This window comes from Episyrphus balteatus, chromosome 1, assembly GCF_945859705.1.
Source record: "Episyrphus balteatus chromosome 1, idEpiBalt1.1, whole genome shotgun sequence".
Taxonomy (NCBI): Eukaryota; Metazoa; Arthropoda; class Insecta; order Diptera; family Syrphidae; genus Episyrphus; species Episyrphus balteatus.
In genome coordinates this window covers 38,875,528-38,892,694 of record NC_079134.1, presented here as the reverse complement: position 1 = coordinate 38,892,694, position 17,167 = coordinate 38,875,528, and the positions used below count along the sequence as shown (strand labels likewise).

The 17,167-nt window shown below is 30.6% G+C and overlaps 4 protein-coding genes across 4 annotated transcripts; 2 read left to right on the top strand and 2 right to left on the bottom strand.

Annotated features, from left to right (window-relative positions):
* Positions 1–2,917: 2,917 nt before the first annotated feature.
* LOC129912828 (uncharacterized) lies at positions 2,918–3,874 on the bottom strand. The gene has a single exon (XM_055991247.1). It carries the CDS (start codon positions 3,785–3,787, stop codon positions 2,987–2,989), a length of 801 nt encoding a protein of 266 aa, XP_055847222.1. The 5' UTR covers positions 3,788–3,874; the 3' UTR covers positions 2,918–2,986.
* Positions 3,875–10,963: 7,089 nt separating this feature from the next.
* Positions 10,964–11,882, top strand: LOC129912860 (uncharacterized). The gene is made up of 2 exons (XM_055991249.1): positions 10,964–11,151; positions 11,218–11,882. Exons 1-2 carry the CDS (start codon positions 10,996–10,998, stop codon positions 11,857–11,859), a joined length of 798 nt encoding a protein of 265 aa, XP_055847224.1. The 5' UTR covers positions 10,964–10,995; the 3' UTR covers positions 11,860–11,882.
* Positions 11,883–14,099: 2,217 nt separating this feature from the next.
* Positions 14,100–15,018, top strand: LOC129912844 (uncharacterized). The gene is made up of 2 exons (XM_055991248.1): positions 14,100–14,287; positions 14,354–15,018. The coding sequence occupies exons 1-2, from the start codon at positions 14,132–14,134 to the stop codon at positions 14,993–14,995; spliced, it is 798 nt and encodes a 265-aa protein (XP_055847223.1). The 5' UTR covers positions 14,100–14,131; the 3' UTR covers positions 14,996–15,018.
* Positions 15,019–15,190: 172 nt separating this feature from the next.
* LOC129912803 (putative nuclease HARBI1) lies at positions 15,191–16,723 on the bottom strand. The gene is made up of 6 exons (XM_055991240.1): positions 16,405–16,723; positions 16,019–16,344; positions 15,844–15,947; positions 15,638–15,785; positions 15,452–15,586; positions 15,191–15,339 (listed from the first exon to the last, which is right to left on the bottom strand). Exons 1-6 carry the CDS (start codon positions 16,536–16,538, stop codon positions 15,332–15,334), a joined length of 855 nt encoding a protein of 284 aa, XP_055847215.1. The 5' UTR covers positions 16,539–16,723; the 3' UTR covers positions 15,191–15,331.
* Between the last annotated feature and the right edge of the window lie 444 nt (positions 16,724–17,167).

Genomic DNA, 17,167 nt, shown 5'->3' with positions numbered 1-17,167 from the left:
GTCCATTATATGTACGGTGACCATCCGTACCGGTTTACCCGGGACTGTACCGTATTTCTACAGCTTGTCCCGGGTTTTTATTTAAGAAACCCGGGACGTATAAGTGTCCCGTATTTTGTGATTTGTCCCGTGTTTGTCCCGTATTTGAATTTTGTATTCAATATTTTAAATACTTTGTACGGAAAACAAGAAAACAGTAGCTGGAAAGCATTAAGCTTAGTACGCTGCTGAAGCAAAACGAAAATTTTTCTAAGTCTCCAAAGTCAAAAAACTTTTGCTGCAAGAAAAATTGCCTGGACAAGTAAATGGAAGTGACAAACGATTGAAAAATCTCCATATATTCTAGCACAGGTAAGAATTTCGTAATTTCGTGTGCAGCGAAAAGCAAAATTTTCGTTTGCGATTTCGTTGTGCTGGTTTTGTATGAAAATTTTCGTTTCGCCTAGTCTAAGTTTTTTTTTTTAATGTTAGTCAATTATTTAGTTTCAGCTTCTGTTTGTCAGGTTGTTACACCAGGTAAATTTTTTTTAAAATAAAGACCAACATATGGAAGAGTAAGGAACCCAGATAAGTTTCAAAACTTTTAAGGATACGTTAAAAGTTGTGTTAAAGATCATACAATTTCAAAATCATTTAACATAAAATTAAAATGTTAAAAAACAGCTCTCCCGATTTTGATTAAAAAAATATTTTTTTATAAGTTATCAACAGACATTATTATAAAACCATTTTCTTGATTTCTGATTTCGTAAACGACTTAAATGATTTCAACAAAAACGCTCCCTTAAAATAGTAAGGAAAAATTATGAAAACTCATTTAACAAAATCTTTTTTTTTTCAAAAATCAATATTTTTTATCTGTCCCGGGTTTCGGTTCCAGAAATATGGTCACCGTAATTATATGTGAAGTCTTGTCTTTAAACTGTAGATCCATTATCTGTGCCAATTAACATGGTTTCATTCAAAATAAATCAACAGTTACTAATTTGTTCCACTTTACCACGTTTTGCCTCGATGCTTTTGAGGATCATAAACAAGTTAATGTTGTATTCACCGATTTTAGCAAAGCATTCGATAAGCTTTGTCACAAAACACTTATATTTAAACTAAGAGCTTTTGGTTTTAACGAATCGTTTTTATTATGGATTTCATCTTATTCGGGAATTAGATCTTATAGTGTGAATTTCAGAAATGAACTTTCTGATCAATTCTTTATTAACTCTGGTGTTCCCCAAGGCAGCCACCTCGGTCCATTGTTATTTATATTATATATTAATGACTTGCCTTCAATTTTGAAAAACTCATCTTTACTTATCTATGCTGACGATGTAAAAATTTTTAAGAAAATAATATCAACAAAAGATTGTTAAGATCTTCAAAGTGATCTGTATTCATTCAGAGAATGGTGTAATGAAAACAGTCTTTTATTAAATTTAGACAAATGTTAAACAATGTGTTTTACACGCAAAAAGAACTGTATAACATATGACTATATGTTGGACACAAAAAAAAAAAAAAATTAAATGTCGTAAAATTACTTTGTGTCTTTTGTGAGACCAGTTCTAGAATACGGCTGTGTAATATGGGCACCATACTACTCAGTTCACATAGACCGCCTTAAGAGCATCCAAAGAAGGTTCATGCGTTTTTGTCTACGCTTGCTCCCGTGGTCTCCAGGTTATACACTTCCCCCGTACGCAAATAGATTAAGGTTAATCAATCTTCCGTTACTAACGTGCCATAGGCAATATTTACAGTTATGTTTTATTTTAAAATTAATAAATGGGTCAATAACATCTCCATCAGCTCTGGATCGTCTAAATTTCAGCTACTGTCAAGCTAATTTACGTAGACAAATTATCTTATGTCCAATATTTAGCAGAACAAATTATGGTTTAAATAGTCCCTTAAATCAACTGATTTTTCGTAGACCCTCAAAATTTCAAGTAATCGTCAAAAAACCGTTTTTCAATGTTTTCAGATTTCAACAATTTTTTACTCAGCCATTTTTCGGACAATTTCAGATTTTCTTACATTTCTAAACAGAGGAGTACTTGTTTTTTTTGAAAATATTTGTTTAGTATGCTCAAGTACCAAATTGGCTGTAGATTTTATAGGCTGAATCTCAAAGTATATAAACATATACATAACATATACAAAGTATATAAACATAAAGAGTTTTATTGTTCTATTAATGCAGAATCAAGAAAGCATTTTTTTTTGTGTTATCATGGTTAAGAAAAAATGAACAGTATTTATTTTAAAATATATATCTGAGCAACCAAAATCGATATCAAAATTTTTTAAAAGTAGTTACAAAGAATTAAAATTTTTCTAAAAATTAAGACCATACAAAAATTTCTATCTTTACCCTATTATAAACAGAGAAATTAATTTTTCATTTCTTTCATTGTCCCAAAAAATTGAAATTTCTTTCTTGAGTAAAAAAATCACAACTTCCACAATGTCTAACTAATTTTGATGAAATCAAACTTTTTTTATTCAGCATAAATAGAGCAATAAAACTGTTTATAAAAAAATTTTCAAAACACAAAATGTAACTTAAAACGGTTTCCGAACTCTATAAAACGGTAAAAAAAAAATGTTGTACTTTGAGATTCAGCCCATAAAATCTACAACAAATTTGGTGCTTGAGCATAATAAAAAATGGCTGAGTAAAAAATCGTTGAAATCTGAAAACATTGAAAAACGGTTTTTTGACGATAACTTGAAATTTTGAGGGTCTACGAAATATTTCAAGTGCCGAAATATGATGTACTCAGTAATACCTACCACCTCTGCTAGGTCATTTTCAAAGTAATTGACATGATTCTTATTTTGTAACACAGTGTTACCATTTCACCAAGCCCTTCTGAACTAATTTCTTGGAAATTAAATAACTTTAATTAAAAAACGATTTATTTAACCTCAAAAACATAATCTTTATTTTGAATTTAGAAAATTTTTCGCCCTATTCACCGATAAACTAAGAATTTTTTGACAAATCTTTTTCCATTTCCTTGCAAAATGTAGCTAACTTATTTGGCAGCAACTCCAAGTCTTCCATTATTCCAACTTCTTCCTTAATATTATGCAAATACAACAAACGAAATTTCTTAACCATTGGATGGATTATTTTGTCATTGATCCGTTCAGCAGATTTAGACGATGAACATGGAATACACTCTTCACTTTCAGATCTCATCAGTAACTCCGTATTTGGTTTTCGCTGTTGATAGTTGTTGTTTAATTTGGTTTCTGTATTACAAGCACAAAGATTCCGATTACTGACGCTAGTAATGCCATCTTTAATCAACTTATGCAGACTTGCTTTCGATCCAACTAATTCCCTTAGTTGTTTCCCGTTTTTGGTTGGTTTCCTTAAAGCTGTTTGTCGTGTACTATCACTGCGATCAGTAAAACTGCTTTTTTGAGAAAATGTTTCATCCGATTTCTTTTTTGTAAATTCAGTTTGTGATTTTTTATGCTGAACGTAATCATTGTCATAGTATTCTTTTTCGTTGCTATAAATCGGTTCATGCCTATAATCACCACCACCATGACTTTCTGCAAGTGTTTTAAATTGTTGAATATCGTAAGGGTTAATATCGTAAGGGTCTTGTTCCAAATTTTCAGAATATTTTTGATTTCCATATTGATTTGAATTTCTTTGATGAATTTGCTGATGATCTCTTAAAGATGCCCTGGACTCGCCGACAGAACGACCTTTTTTTGTCATTACTTTGCTTAGAAAAGCTCGAGATCTTTCGTTTTGAGAACTATGCATTTTCGATAATATATTTTAAGTAAAAAGAAATATATGTTTAAACAAATAAAAAAAGTGACTGTTTAGTTTTTTGTTGACACTAAAAAAGAAATATTTATTTGAGTGTATAATATTAGAACAGGTAGATTTTGCTTGCGATACAGTAATGAGAATAAGTGGTTAAATGTTTTGACTAAAAATAAATACTTTGCTATAAATAATAGATTGGTTTATGGACTTACCCAATTGTACCCGTTTTAGGATAAGATTTTTGTTTAAATAAATTCTGTTCAGGAACCTTCGTCAAGCATTTGTGCTCACTAATCGAAATTTTATGAAATTCATGTTTCCGGAGCAACTTTGACAATATTTCAGAGTCTTCGTCTAAAAGTGTTTATAATTATAATAAGCGATCGTATGCCAACTTAACAAATTAACTTATTTGAAAGGTCACATTTTGTATAAAGAATAAAACAATTTGCAAAACGATTTTTCAATAAGGTTACACATACACCACAGTGACCCTCTAAGTTCCCTCTGATTAAAAACTGATTAAAAATAGTGAAATGTGTTGAATTTTTTTTAAATATTTACAGACGGTCAAAATTATATTATTTTAGAGCTGGGAATAGTGGGGTTCTAAGATATCTGACAATATTACAAAAAAAATTAAAGTAGTGTTGTTTTTATCCCTGTGGACAAAAATCGTAAAACAACATACGCACCAACAGCAACAGACTGTGTTTATTTTAATACAGACCTATAACTATATGAACCTGACATTTATTTAAAAGGCTGTGCTTCCCAAGTGTAAAAGTATACATATCGGGGTCTTTGATAATTAGTGATGAGCAGGGATAGGATCTTGTGGACCTAAAAACTTAAAAAAGGCAAAATAAAACTCCCAAAAAGGCATAAAAAGGCATTTATTGAGAGAAAGCATGAAATATAAAAATTAATTGCAGTGATTTTGAACAATCAAGAGTTTTTTTTAAATTTTCAGTTAACAAGCGCCTGCGATTGTCCCTTAAGAGTGCTTTAAAGGAGCTAAAAGATCTCTCTACATCTGTTGAGACGAATGGACCCCAATTAAAGCACTCGACATAACCCACTTCAACATTTGACGGGAGCTCTTGATTTGTGTTCCCATGTATTACGCAATTTATTTGTTCAACTCTCTCGAGTCCCTTATTTACCAAAAAATTTATCTGTACTTCTCAAAAACATCTTTTGCGACTGCCCTTTTCGCAGCTTCCAAATCTCTCTTGAATATGTCCAGAATCTGGAGAACTTCTTCAATGGAGTATTGTAAATTGAGTAAGTTAGCTTTAGAACCCTGATACGTGTCGGTTGTCGGCCGCGCAATAGAACGTAGAAGACAATAAATGGTAGCAATAGCAGACAAACAAGTTGCATATAGGTAGATCTTTTCACTTAAATTTTGTTTGTGTGGGGTAACTATTGAGTAAGTAATGTACTGAGTAAGTTAGACCCGTTTTCTGAATCGAAACTTAAGCATTTTAGTTCTACACAAACCCTTATGTGACAGTTTACGCAGAGGAAAAAGTAGGGAATAAGAGTTTATGTTCAACATAAATTATTTAAGTTTCGATTCAGCAAATGGCCTTAAGCTTTTTGTTTGTATATTTGAGTGTTTTGTGTGTAAGCATTACTTTAAAGACGCTAAAAAGATAAAAAACAAAGGAAAAGGCAAAAAAAGGCAATAACAAGAGAAAAGGCAAAAAAAGGCAATAACGAAAGAAAAGGCAAAAAAAAGGCAAAATAAAATACATATATTTGGAACGAGGGGGATGTGAAACGTGTTTGTTTTTAATCTATAATGTCGTACGATTGAGCAAGAAAAAAAGGCAAATTCCACAACATCCTATCCCTGGTGATGAGTGATGACCAAATCAACTCTGTTGTCTTTAGTGATCGAAATAAAGCTGAAAGAGAAGTCTTGTACAACGGTTATGCCTTCAAGGTCCAATTATAATATAAAAACGTACAGGTACAGTTTTACAATGGACGTTAACAATGCTGACCAGTGAAAAATTCAAAATAAGGAATGCTTAGAAATATGTAAACTTTCTAAACAAAATTTTTCGAAGGTGTTTTCAAAAATAATCTTTTTTTTTATATATCTAAAATTTAAAAAAAAGCACAACAAATGGGTTTTGAAAATCCTAACAACAACTTATAGCCTGTTTTCACTAAAGCCCAAATGAGACAATTTTCGCAAATGAGGTCAGTTCAGATTTCAAATTCTATTTTTTTCTATAGAATTTGACATTCGAAATGAAATAATTTGCGTAATTATCTCATTTGGGATTTAGTGAAAAGAAGTTATTAAACAATAATTTAAAATTTGATATTTTTATATTACAAAAACATCTTTTCAAATGTTTAATTTCTTATATAACAAACAAATTTCAAATAAATAAATTGCACGACTGGGGTCGCACGTACTTGCTCTTATGCTTAAAGTAACAATAATGTTAAAGCTTTTTATTCAAGAAATTTAAAATTTCATAAGTAGTATAAAAAAATTAAATCTGTTTTTATAATTAATTAAACTCCGTTTTAAATTATCTTAAAAAAAAAAAAATATGCCATTTTATTTCTTGTATAAAAAGGTATTTTTAGAAAAAAAATTTCGAAAATTGTAGGAGCCGTTTTTTAAAAAAATAATTTTTTATATATAAAAATTTTTTAACATTAAAAAAAAAAAAAGTTGGTATGCCATTTTGAAGAAATAATCAATTTACACATAAAAACTAAATTTCAAAATTTTTCATTGATCCGTTTTCAAAAAATTGATTTTTCAAAAAAAAATTTTGAAATATTTTTAAAAAAACCAAAAATGCGTTTTTTGAAAATTTTCTAAAATTTTAATATTATCTTTACTTACACACTTTTGTATAAAAATTTTCATTTAAATCGGGTTAATTTTGTACGAGATATTCAGAAACGAAAAAAACCGTTCTATGACAGGTACCGTTAATAACGGTACAAAAAATATTTTTTTTATTTAAAAAGTTGGCCCTTATGTGTAGTACTACACACAAAAATTTTAATCAAAATCGTTAGAGCCGTTTTTGAAAAAAATTAACTTTTCTATTTCCGTTATATGACAGGTACCGTTAGTTTTGGTCATAAAAAAAAAATTTCAATTTCCCCTCTAGGGAATCACCAAAAACTGCTAACTACCAAGTTTGAAGAAAATCACTTCACTCGTTTAGGCCGCAGCTCCAGATAGAGACAGACACACAGACAGACAGACAGACAGAATTGCCAGACCCACTTTTTTGGCATTCTCCATCATCGTAATGTCATGTAAAATTGTTATCTCGAGTTCGATTTTTTTTTACGAATCCTAAACTTGCCCTATAGTACCTATATCGCAAGTAAAAATGTGGTATGCCACCTAAAAGAAATATATACGAGCATAATATAGATTTAAAAAAAAAATTTAAATTCACTAGTAAAAATTATTTTATTTTTAATTTTTACAATACGGCTTTTTATAACAAGGTGTTTGTACAAACATTTTTGTTTAAATCGGTTAAGTTGCTTATGAGAAATTTTAAGACAGGTACGGTAACGGTTCAAAAAATAATAATAATTTTTTTTTAATTTCAAAAGGAGAACATCATTTGCTACAGTTTGCATATGTTTTTACTTGCGAGTTCGCTTGCCTGTCAGTCTGCCATTTTATCAGCCTATCTTTTTAAGGAGACACAACTTAAACAGATGGATAGATAAACATCAAACTGGGTATCTAGCGTTTTTTAAAGGGATTTTTGGAACCTACCTGTCACATACCGATTTCGGAAAAGTAAAATTTTCTCAAAAACGGCTCCAACAATTTTGTTAGAAAAATTCAAATGTTAGTTTTTAAGATTCATCTTTTATTGAAAAAATTTTTTCGCCATAGAATAGTTCTTTTCTGATTTTCTCCCAAACTACGATTCCGATGTCAAAGAATTTTATTTTTACGAAAGCATTTGTATTATTTTAATACAAATCAAAAAGTGAATATAAAAAAAAAATTGGATTAAAAAAAAACTAATTATTTTTTTTAAACCAATTTTCGAAAATGGGATTTGAATTTTTTTGAAATTTTGGTTTTAGGTGCTGTTTAATAATTGCTTCAAAATGGCAAACCAACTTTGTTTTTAGCTTCTTTTTTTTTTGAAAAAAAATAAATATATTAAAAAAAAAAAAAATAGTTTTTTTATAAACGGATCTAATGAAAAAAAGAATGAAAATAAATTATTGTATGCTTGTTTCGGATCTCAATTTGATTTAAAACATTGTTTTTTTTTTTGTTTTGAAAAGCGAATTTTGTTTTTTTTTTATTTTTTTTATTTTTTTTTAATTAAAATTTTTTTTTCATAGGTTTTCTATGAACATTTACCAAGTTTGTATAAAAAAGTCTTACAAATTATAGCAACTTGAACTCTAATAATTTAAGTTATTCTTATTTAGTAATAGCAAATTAATCATAAAATAATAGATATAATAATACAATTTTTAATTTTAAAAATGAAAATATACAAGAAAATTATGTTTCAAATAAGAATCCAAAAAAAAACCACAAAAAAATTTGTTAAGTTTAAAATTCAAACACAAAACTTGTACAGATACCTTTTTTTGTCCTTAATAAAATATTTACAAAATACCCTATTAGCCCAGTCATTTTAGTCATTTTTAAGCCCAATCTGCGGAAAAATTCCTACTGGGCTGAATTTTGGTATACAGCTTAATGACGGCTTTGTTATGAAGATGTGAAAAATCGACATTGATATCGTGTCCGCGTTAAGAGTAATAGGGGTCAAAAGGTCACAAAAACTGGTTTTTCACGATTTTCAGCAAAACGGTAAGTCTTATCAAAAAATTTTCAATGCAAGAATTGTAGACCAGATTATTATATATAAAAAGTGTCATGACACTTTTTTTCCTAAGACTCACCGTTTCTTAGGTATAACGATTCAAAAAGTTGAAGTTTAGTTGTAATCGTCACAATCCTATTCCTGAAAAAAAAACTCCTAACTGAAAAGTTCCTGAAATTTCATTATTTTTTTAGCTTGAATTTCGTTCCTCAACTGTTAAGAATATGGGAAACCAAAAAAAAAAAATGGAAATTTTCTCCATTTTTCCGATTGGGGCCCTTCTCCCGAAACCATTTCCCTGGGAATTTTTGTTTAGAATATTTTTGAATATATACAGGAAGTGCAATAGAGAATGGACAACCCTAAAACGGCTGATAGCTACACTTATGACTGTTCTAAAAACAGATAGAAAAAAGTTCTATCGCAACCAGTTCATAAAATATTGGCTTTTTTTCGTTCAGTGTATTTTAAATTTTATCATCTTGTGTTTTCGTTCACTACAACCACGAATGAATGAATTTTATTTTTTTCTTTTTTTTATAATTTTCTACAATAATTGTATGGGTACATAAATGCTTTAAAAACTGCAAAGCTATTGCACATTTTCGTAAAAAAAAATTTGAAATCTGTTTTTTGATGCAAAATGTAAAAAAAGTATTTTATGAAAAATTTTAAACACCTGTGGTATAAAATAAATCTATAGAAACCTAGGTGGCCATCTTTCTTAAAAATATTCTCCTTATACCAGAATATTTTTAAGAAAGATGGCCACCTAGGTTTCTATAGATTTATTTTATACCACAAGTGTTTAAAATTTTTCATAAAATACTTTTTTTACATTTTGCATCAAAAAACAGATTTCAACATTTTTTTTACGAAAATGTGCAATAGCTATGAAATTTTTAAAGTGTTTATGTACTCATCCAATTATTGTAGAAAATTATAAAAAAAAGAAATAAATAAAATTCATTCATTCGTGGTTGTAGTGAACGAAAACACAAGATGATAAAATTTAAAATACACTGAACGAAAAAAAGCCAATATTTTATGAACTGGTTGCGATAGAACTTTTTTCTATCTGTTTTTAGAACAGTCATAAGTGTAGCTATCAGCCGTTTTAGGGTTGTCCATTCTCTATTGCACACCCTGTATATATTCAAAAATATTCTAAACAAAAATTCCCAGGGAAATGGTTTCGGGAGAAGGGCCCCAATCGGAAAAATGGCGAAAATTTCCATTTTTTTTGGTTTCCCCATATTCTTAACAGTTGAGGAACGAAATTCAAGCTAAAAAAATAATGAAATTTCAGGAACTTTTCAGTTAGGAGTTTTTTTTTTCAGGAATAGGATTATGACGATTACAACTAAACTTCAACTTTTTGAATCGTTATACCTAAGAAACGGTGGGTCTTAGGAAAAAAAGTGTCATGACACTTTTTATATATAATAATCTGGTCTACAATTCTTGCATTGAAAATTTTTTGATAAGACTTACCGTTTTGCTGAAAATCGTGAAAAACCAGTTTTTGTGACCTTTTGACCCCTATTACTCTTAACGCGGACACGATATCAATGTCGATTTTTCACATCTTCATAACAAAGCCGTCATTAAGCTGTATACCAAAATTCAGCCCAGTAGGAATTTTTCCGCAGATAAAACCTAAAATTACTGGACTATCTGGACTCTGGGGCCACATTCTGTAAAAAACGAAACGAAAGCAATCTTTCGTTTTTCAAAAACGAAAGAAATTGTGCGATAGTCGCAGTTCACATTCTGTATCGTTTTTCGTTTTTTTAATTCTTGTCGCATGAGTGTCAAAAAATAAATTTTTTGACTGTCAAATTTAGTTGTCCTAGGCATGAGGGCATTTCTGAAATCGATACAAAATCGATAACAAAACAAAAAAAGTGTATGCTTTATCGAAAATAAATACATGATTTGAAGTAAAAAATGAAGTAAAACTGAAATAAATTGAAGAACAAATTCATTATTGTTAACGGATTTATATATAAAAATTATATGTAAATGAAAATATGACGATTCGAATTTTATCGAATTTTGTTTCGACTTTTATCGATTAATGAACAAAATTATTTCAAAAGTGTCATACCTACCCGAAAAAATTCAAAAAATTTTGACGTTTGATTTTGAATTTGAAAAAATTAATTATTGTTTTTATAATAAATTCAAAGAAAGAGGCTGTTCGTGTGTATACATTTCGTCCAAATGTAAGTATTTCTACAAATAAATCTTCTTATTGTTATTATATATTATTTTTTTTATATTTTTTCCAATTCAAGGACTTCAAACACAACACAAGCCCAAAGAGAAACAATGTTAGAGTATATGAAGAAATACCCAACAATGGCTACAAACTCTCCAGCAGAGAGTTCTTTGGGCAGACAAAGTTCCCAAAAACTTTGGGAGGAGCTTTGCCAAATCTTAAACTCAAATGGTCCACCTGTTAAGAATATTAAAGCCTGGAAAAAGGTAATTAATATTAATTTTCATAAAAGTATTTACCTATGTTCATAATTTTTAAACATTCAATTTCAGACATGGGCAGACTATAAGCATCGCGCAAAAACAAAACTGGCAAAAAATAAAAATTCGTTGCAAAAAACTGGCGGTGGTCCATATAAGGAAGTACAACTTACTCCTTTTGAGGAGGCTGTTGCGGAGCTGGCCAAAATTAAAGCCGCAGTACTTGGTATAACTGACGCGAAGTCTTTTGGTGGAGAAATAGCGGTTAGAAATTCATCAACAAAACCGTCAACCTCAAAAGAGCCTATGAATATCGAAGATGAGGTAGAACAGTTGCTGAAGAACGTTCTTAGTGAAAGCGAGTCTGATACTTCAGATGACTCAGTTGAAGTTGAGAATGATGTTCCAATTGTCCCAGAACCGAAAAAAAATACGAAAACTACTCAGAAGGCATCTTCATCCGGGTGTTCGGACAGGCTGGAATTGTTCAAGAACTCTGCTAGTTCTAGTGAAGAATTTCAACAAAAATTGATTGGCGTTTTAATTGAAATCAGGGATCTCAAACAAGATCAAATTAACATCTTGAAGAAACAAGCCGCAGACAATCTTAATCTACAGATACAAAAGTTAAATCTACGTGAGCAAGAGATACAAATTGCATTAAGGAGAAATGAACTCGAGGAGTTGAAATTAGGTTCAAAAACCAATTCGTAGTGTGCCAATTTCTTAATGCTTTTTTTTTTCCTTATCGTTATGATGATTAAATCTTTGTTCCTATAAATGTTTCTTATATAATAATAAATTTATTTAACTATGTGTTCATTTATTGTTTCTTTTCTTTTATTTAATAGTTTATGATTAGTATTACGAGGCTTGTATCAAAAAAAGCTTTATTCGATCTCTTATTCTTTCTGCTTTTTTTTTAAAGTTATTCTATTGGTGTCTTCAGCATCCCAATGATATTGTGTTTCGTCCTCGTGAATTTGTTCCAACACGGGAACGTTGTATTGGATACAAATATTGTGCAGTGCAGCGCATACGTTAACGCATTTAGATACCTTAATGGCACTGTATCTACTTTTTCTTTCAAGTAGTAAACATCTCCATCTACCTAAAAACAAATGAAAGTTATAAAGGCTTTCAAAACCTAAAAAATCCGTTGAATAATACCTTTAAGAATGCCTATACATCTCTCATTTACACTGCGAGCTTGGGCGTGAATTCTATTAAAATTCAATTCATCCTGTCTTTTGGATCTGCGATATGGTGTTAGAAGCCAAGGTTCCAATGGATACCCACTATCACCTTAAAATGTTTTTATTTTTCAAAAGTTCCTTCATCGATTGAACTTCTTACCTAGTAACTTGGAATTGTTTCTGGTTGATTCTCCTTATACCAGAATATTTTTAAGAAAGATGGCCACCTAGGTTTCTATAGATTTATTTTATACCACAAGTGTTTAAAATTTTTCATAAAATACTTTTTTTACATTTTGCATCAAAAAACAGATTTCAACATTTTTTTTACGAAAATGTGCAATAGCTATGAAATTTTTAAAGTGTTTATGTACTCATCCAATTATTGTAGAAAATTATAAAAAAAAGAAATAAATAAAATTCATTCATTCGTGGTTGTAGTGAACGAAAACACAAGATGATAAAATTTAAAATACACTGAACGAAAAAAAGCCAATATTTTATGAACTGGTTGCGATAGAACTTTTTTCTATCTGTTTTTAGAACAGTCATAAGTGTAGCTATCAGCCGTTTTAGGGTTGTCCATTCTCTATTGCACACCCTGTATATATTCAAAAATATTCTAAACAAAAATTCCCAGGGAAATGGTTTCGGGAGAAGGGCCCCAATCGGAAAAATGGCGAAAATTTCCATTTTTTTTGGTTTCCCCATATTCTTAACAGTTGAGGAACGAAATTCAAGCTAAAAAAATAATGAAATTTCAGGAACTTTTCAGTTAGGAGTTTTTTTTTTCAGGAATAGGATTATGACGATTACAACTAAACTTCAACTTTTTGAATCGTTATACCTAAGAAACGGTGGGTCTTAGGAAAAAAAGTGTCATGACACTTTTTATATATAATAATCTGGTCTACAATTCTTGCATTGAAAATTTTTTGATAAGACTTACCGTTTTGCTGAAAATCGTGAAAAACCAGTTTTTGTGACCTTTTGACCCCTATTACTCTTAACGCGGACACGATATCAATGTCGATTTTTCACATCTTCATAACAAAGCCGTCATTAAGCTGTATACCAAAATTCAGCCCAGTAGGAATTTTTCCGCAGATAAAACCTAAAATTACTGGACTATCTGGACTCTGGGGCCACATTCTGTAAAAAACGAAACGAAAGCAATCTTTCGTTTTTCAAAAACGAAAGAAATTGTGCGATAGTCGCAGTTCACATTCTGTATCGTTTTTCGTTTTTTTAATTCTTGTCGCATGAGTGTCAAAAAATAAATTTTTTGACTGTCAAATTTAGTTGTCCTAGGCATGAGGGCATTTCTGAAATCGATACAAAATCGATAACAAAACAAAAAAAGTGTATGCTTTATCGAAAATAAATACATGATTTGAAGTAAAAAAATGAAGTAAAACTGAAATAAATTGAAGAACAAATTCATTATTGTTAACGGATTTATATATAAAAATTATATGTAAATGAAAATATGACGATTCGAATTTTATCGAATTTTGTTTCGACTTTTATCGATTAATGAACAAAATTATTTCAAAAGTGTCATACCTACCCGAAAAAATTCAAAAAATTTTGACGTTTGATTTTGAATTTGAAAAAATTAATTATTGTTTTTATAATAAATTCAAAGAAAGAGGCTGTTCGTGTGTATACATTTCGTCCAAATGTAAGTATTTCTACAAATAAATCTTCTTATTGTTATTATATATTATTTTTTTTATATTTTTTCCAATTCAAGGACTTCAAACACAACACAAGCCCAAAGAGAAACAATGTTAGAGTATATGAAGAAATACCCAACAATGGCTACAAACTCTCCAGCAGAGAGTTCTTTGGGCAGACAAAGTTCCCAAAAACTTTGGGAGGAGCTTTGCCAAATCTTAAACTCAAATGGTCCACCTGTTAAGAATATTAAAGCCTGGAAAAAGGTAATTAATATTAATTTTCATAAAAGTATTTACCTATGTTCATAATTTTTAAACATTCAATTTCAGACATGGGCAGACTATAAGCATCGCGCAAAAACAAAACTGGCAAAAAATAAAAATTCGTTGCAAAAAACTGGCGGTGGTCCATATAAGGAAGTACAACTTACTCCTTTTGAGGAGGCTGTTGCGGAGCTGGCCAAAATTAAAGCCGCAGTACTTGGTATAACTGACGCGAAGTCTTTTGGTGGAGAAATAGCGGTTAGAAATTCATCAACAAAACCGTCAACCTCAAAAGAGCCTATGAATATCGAAGATGAGGTAGAACAGTTGCTGAAGAACGTTCTTAGTGAAAGCGAGTCTGATACTTCAGATGACTCAGTTGAAGTTGAGAATGATGTTCCAATTGTCCCAGAACCGAAAAAAAATACGAAAACTACTCAGAAGGCATCTTCATCCGGGTGTTCGGACAGGCTGGAATTGTTCAAGAACTCTGCTAGTTCTAGTGAAGAATTTCAACAAAAATTGATTGGCGTTTTAATTGAAATCAGGGATCTCAAACAAGATCAAATTAACATCTTGAAGAAACAAGCCGCAGACAATCTTAATCTACAGATACAAAAGTTAAATCTACGTGAGCAAGAGATACAAATTGCATTAAGGAGAAATGAACTCGAGGAGTTGAAATTAGGTTCAAAAACCAATTCGTAGTGTGCCAATTTCTTAATGCTTTTTTTTTTCCTTATCGTTATGATGATTAAATCTTTGTTCCTATAAATGTTTCTTATATAATAATAAATTTATTTAACTATGTGTTCATTTATTGTTTCTTTTCTTTTATTTAATAGTTTATGATTAGTATTACGAGGCTTGTATCAAAAAAAGCTTTATTCGATCTCTTATTCTTTCTGCTTTTTTTTTAAAGTTATTCTATTGGTGTCTTCAGCATCCCAATGATATTGTGTTTCGTCCTCGTGAATTTGTTCCAACACGGGAACGTTGTATTGGATACAAATATTGTGCAGTGCAGCGCATACGTTAACGCATTTAGATACCTTAATGGCACTGTATCTACTTTTTCTTTCAAGTAGTAAACATCTCCATCTACCTAAAAACAAATGAAAGTTATAAAGGCTTTCAAAACCTAAAAAATCCGTTGAATAATACCTTTAAGAATGCCTATACATCTCTCATTTACACTGCGAGCTTGGGCGTGAATTCTATTAAAATTCAATTCATCCTGTCTTTTGGATCTGCGATATGGTGTTAGAAGCCAAGGTTCCAATGGATACCCACTATCACCTTAAAATGTTTTTATTTTTCAAAAGTTCCTTCATCGATTGAACTTCTTACCTAGTAACTTGGAATTGTTTCTGGTTGATTGATTGAATTTCAACTCAAGTCGACTTTTAGCTAGTGAACTATTCCACACAAAAGAATCGTGAGAAGCACCACCGTACTGAGCACAAACTGTCATTATTCGGTATTTGTGATCGTTAATCTTTAAAAATAGTAAATTAAGATTTGAATTCAAAAAGTCTAACTTAAATTTTACTTACAATCATGGCATTTATACTGTGGAAGCCCTTTCTATTGAAGAACATTTCTTCATTTGCAGTGGGACGAAGTAAGCCTATATGGGTACCATCAACGCAACCGATTACTAAAATGTTAGAAATAAACAATCATTCATAATCATATGGAGTTTACTTTTAAACCCAATCAATCCCTTACCTCCAGGTATTTTGTATTTATCAAAAAAATAAAGTTTTGTTTCATCTTCTTCGAATTCTGATGGCCACTTAATCCACTCCGCGCAAAATTGGTCCTCCAATGCGTTTAAGCACTCGTCAAATGCTTTGGACAAAGTGCTTTGTGCAAGGGGGCAAGCGAAATCGTTTCCAACAAGCCATTGATAGCATCCTCCACCCAATATCTCTAAGGTAGAGCACAGTCTTAGAATTGGAGGAATATATGTAGCTCGTTTTCCTGTTTTAACGTGTAGATTATCCAGCACATACTTGAATGCTATTTTGTTTAGTCGGAATCGTTGAATAAAGCTAGGATTTTATACAATGACATACAATATTAATAAATACATATAAATCTTTCGAACTCACTTTTGGTCTGGTAATGAAAATGGATCAGAATGATCTCGAAGATTTCTTCTTATATTTCTCAAGTTCTGAGATACAAAACCATCGTCACTTTCTTCACTATCACTTAAAAACAACGTCAAATATCCTCGCAACATTTTAAATTATGATAAATAATATTTTTTTTGTCAAATTTTGGCATAAAAACAAAAGAAACGTCAATGAATATGCTTTCGTTTATTTTCTTTCGCACGCGCGAACGATTTTTTTCGTTTTTCAAGTTACATGAAGCAAATCGTTCGCACAAACGAAAACGTTTGTTCGCTTTCGCCATACAGAATGTCCCCCCTGGAGTCTCCTAAAAAGCACCACTTACCAAGATTTGTCGGCCCATCTCTGTTTAGCGTTGTACCTCCCTATACAGGCACGTAGATAGACAGAAACTGCAAAAACCCTCTAAATGTATCATCGCATCTTGTAAAAGGCCAAGTTTTACCAATATGCAGTGGTGTGGATACCTTTAATAAACTTGAAAGCCAGTAAAAGTCTTCTACAATTTTTTAAAATTTCAAAACATCACCGGTAACCTTTTATTTGGTTGAAAAAAATTAATGCAAACAAATTTTCCCAGCTATGGTATTGACTTTTAGAAGCTATAATTGTCTTACCATGACTAATCTGATAACAGCATTTCTAAAGCTTTTTGATTTTGTGTTTATTTTAAAATGAAAGATTGGAACTCTGCCTCTAGCAAATGACCAGATAAGAATTGGTATTCTTCTGTCCT

Excerpts from the sequence above, each read along its gene's own strand:
- LOC129912828 (XM_055991247.1), bottom strand. The coding sequence starts at position 3,787 with ATGCATAGTTCTCAAAACGAAAGATCTCGAGCTTTTCTAAGCAAAGTA.
- LOC129912803 (XM_055991240.1), bottom strand. The coding sequence starts at position 16,538 with ATGTTGCGAGGATATTTGACGTTGTTTTTAAGTGATAGTGAAGAAAGT. Across the intron at positions 16,345-16,404 it reads TTTTCATTACCAGACCAAAA|CTTTATTCAACGATTCCGAC; the intron begins GTGAGTTCGAAA and ends ATAAAATCCTAG. Across the intron at positions 15,948-16,018 it reads TAAATACAAAATACCTGGAG|TAATCGGTTGCGTTGATGGT; the intron begins GTAAGGGATTGA and ends CTAACATTTTAG.
- LOC129912860 (XM_055991249.1), top strand. The coding sequence starts at position 10,996 with ATGTTAGAGTATATGAAGAAATACCCAACAATGGCTACAAACTCTCCA. Across the intron at positions 11,152-11,217 it reads ATATTAAAGCCTGGAAAAAG|ACATGGGCAGACTATAAGCA; the intron begins GTAATTAATATT and ends ATTCAATTTCAG.
- LOC129912844 (XM_055991248.1), top strand. The coding sequence starts at position 14,132 with ATGTTAGAGTATATGAAGAAATACCCAACAATGGCTACAAACTCTCCA. Across the intron at positions 14,288-14,353 it reads ATATTAAAGCCTGGAAAAAG|ACATGGGCAGACTATAAGCA; the intron begins GTAATTAATATT and ends ATTCAATTTCAG.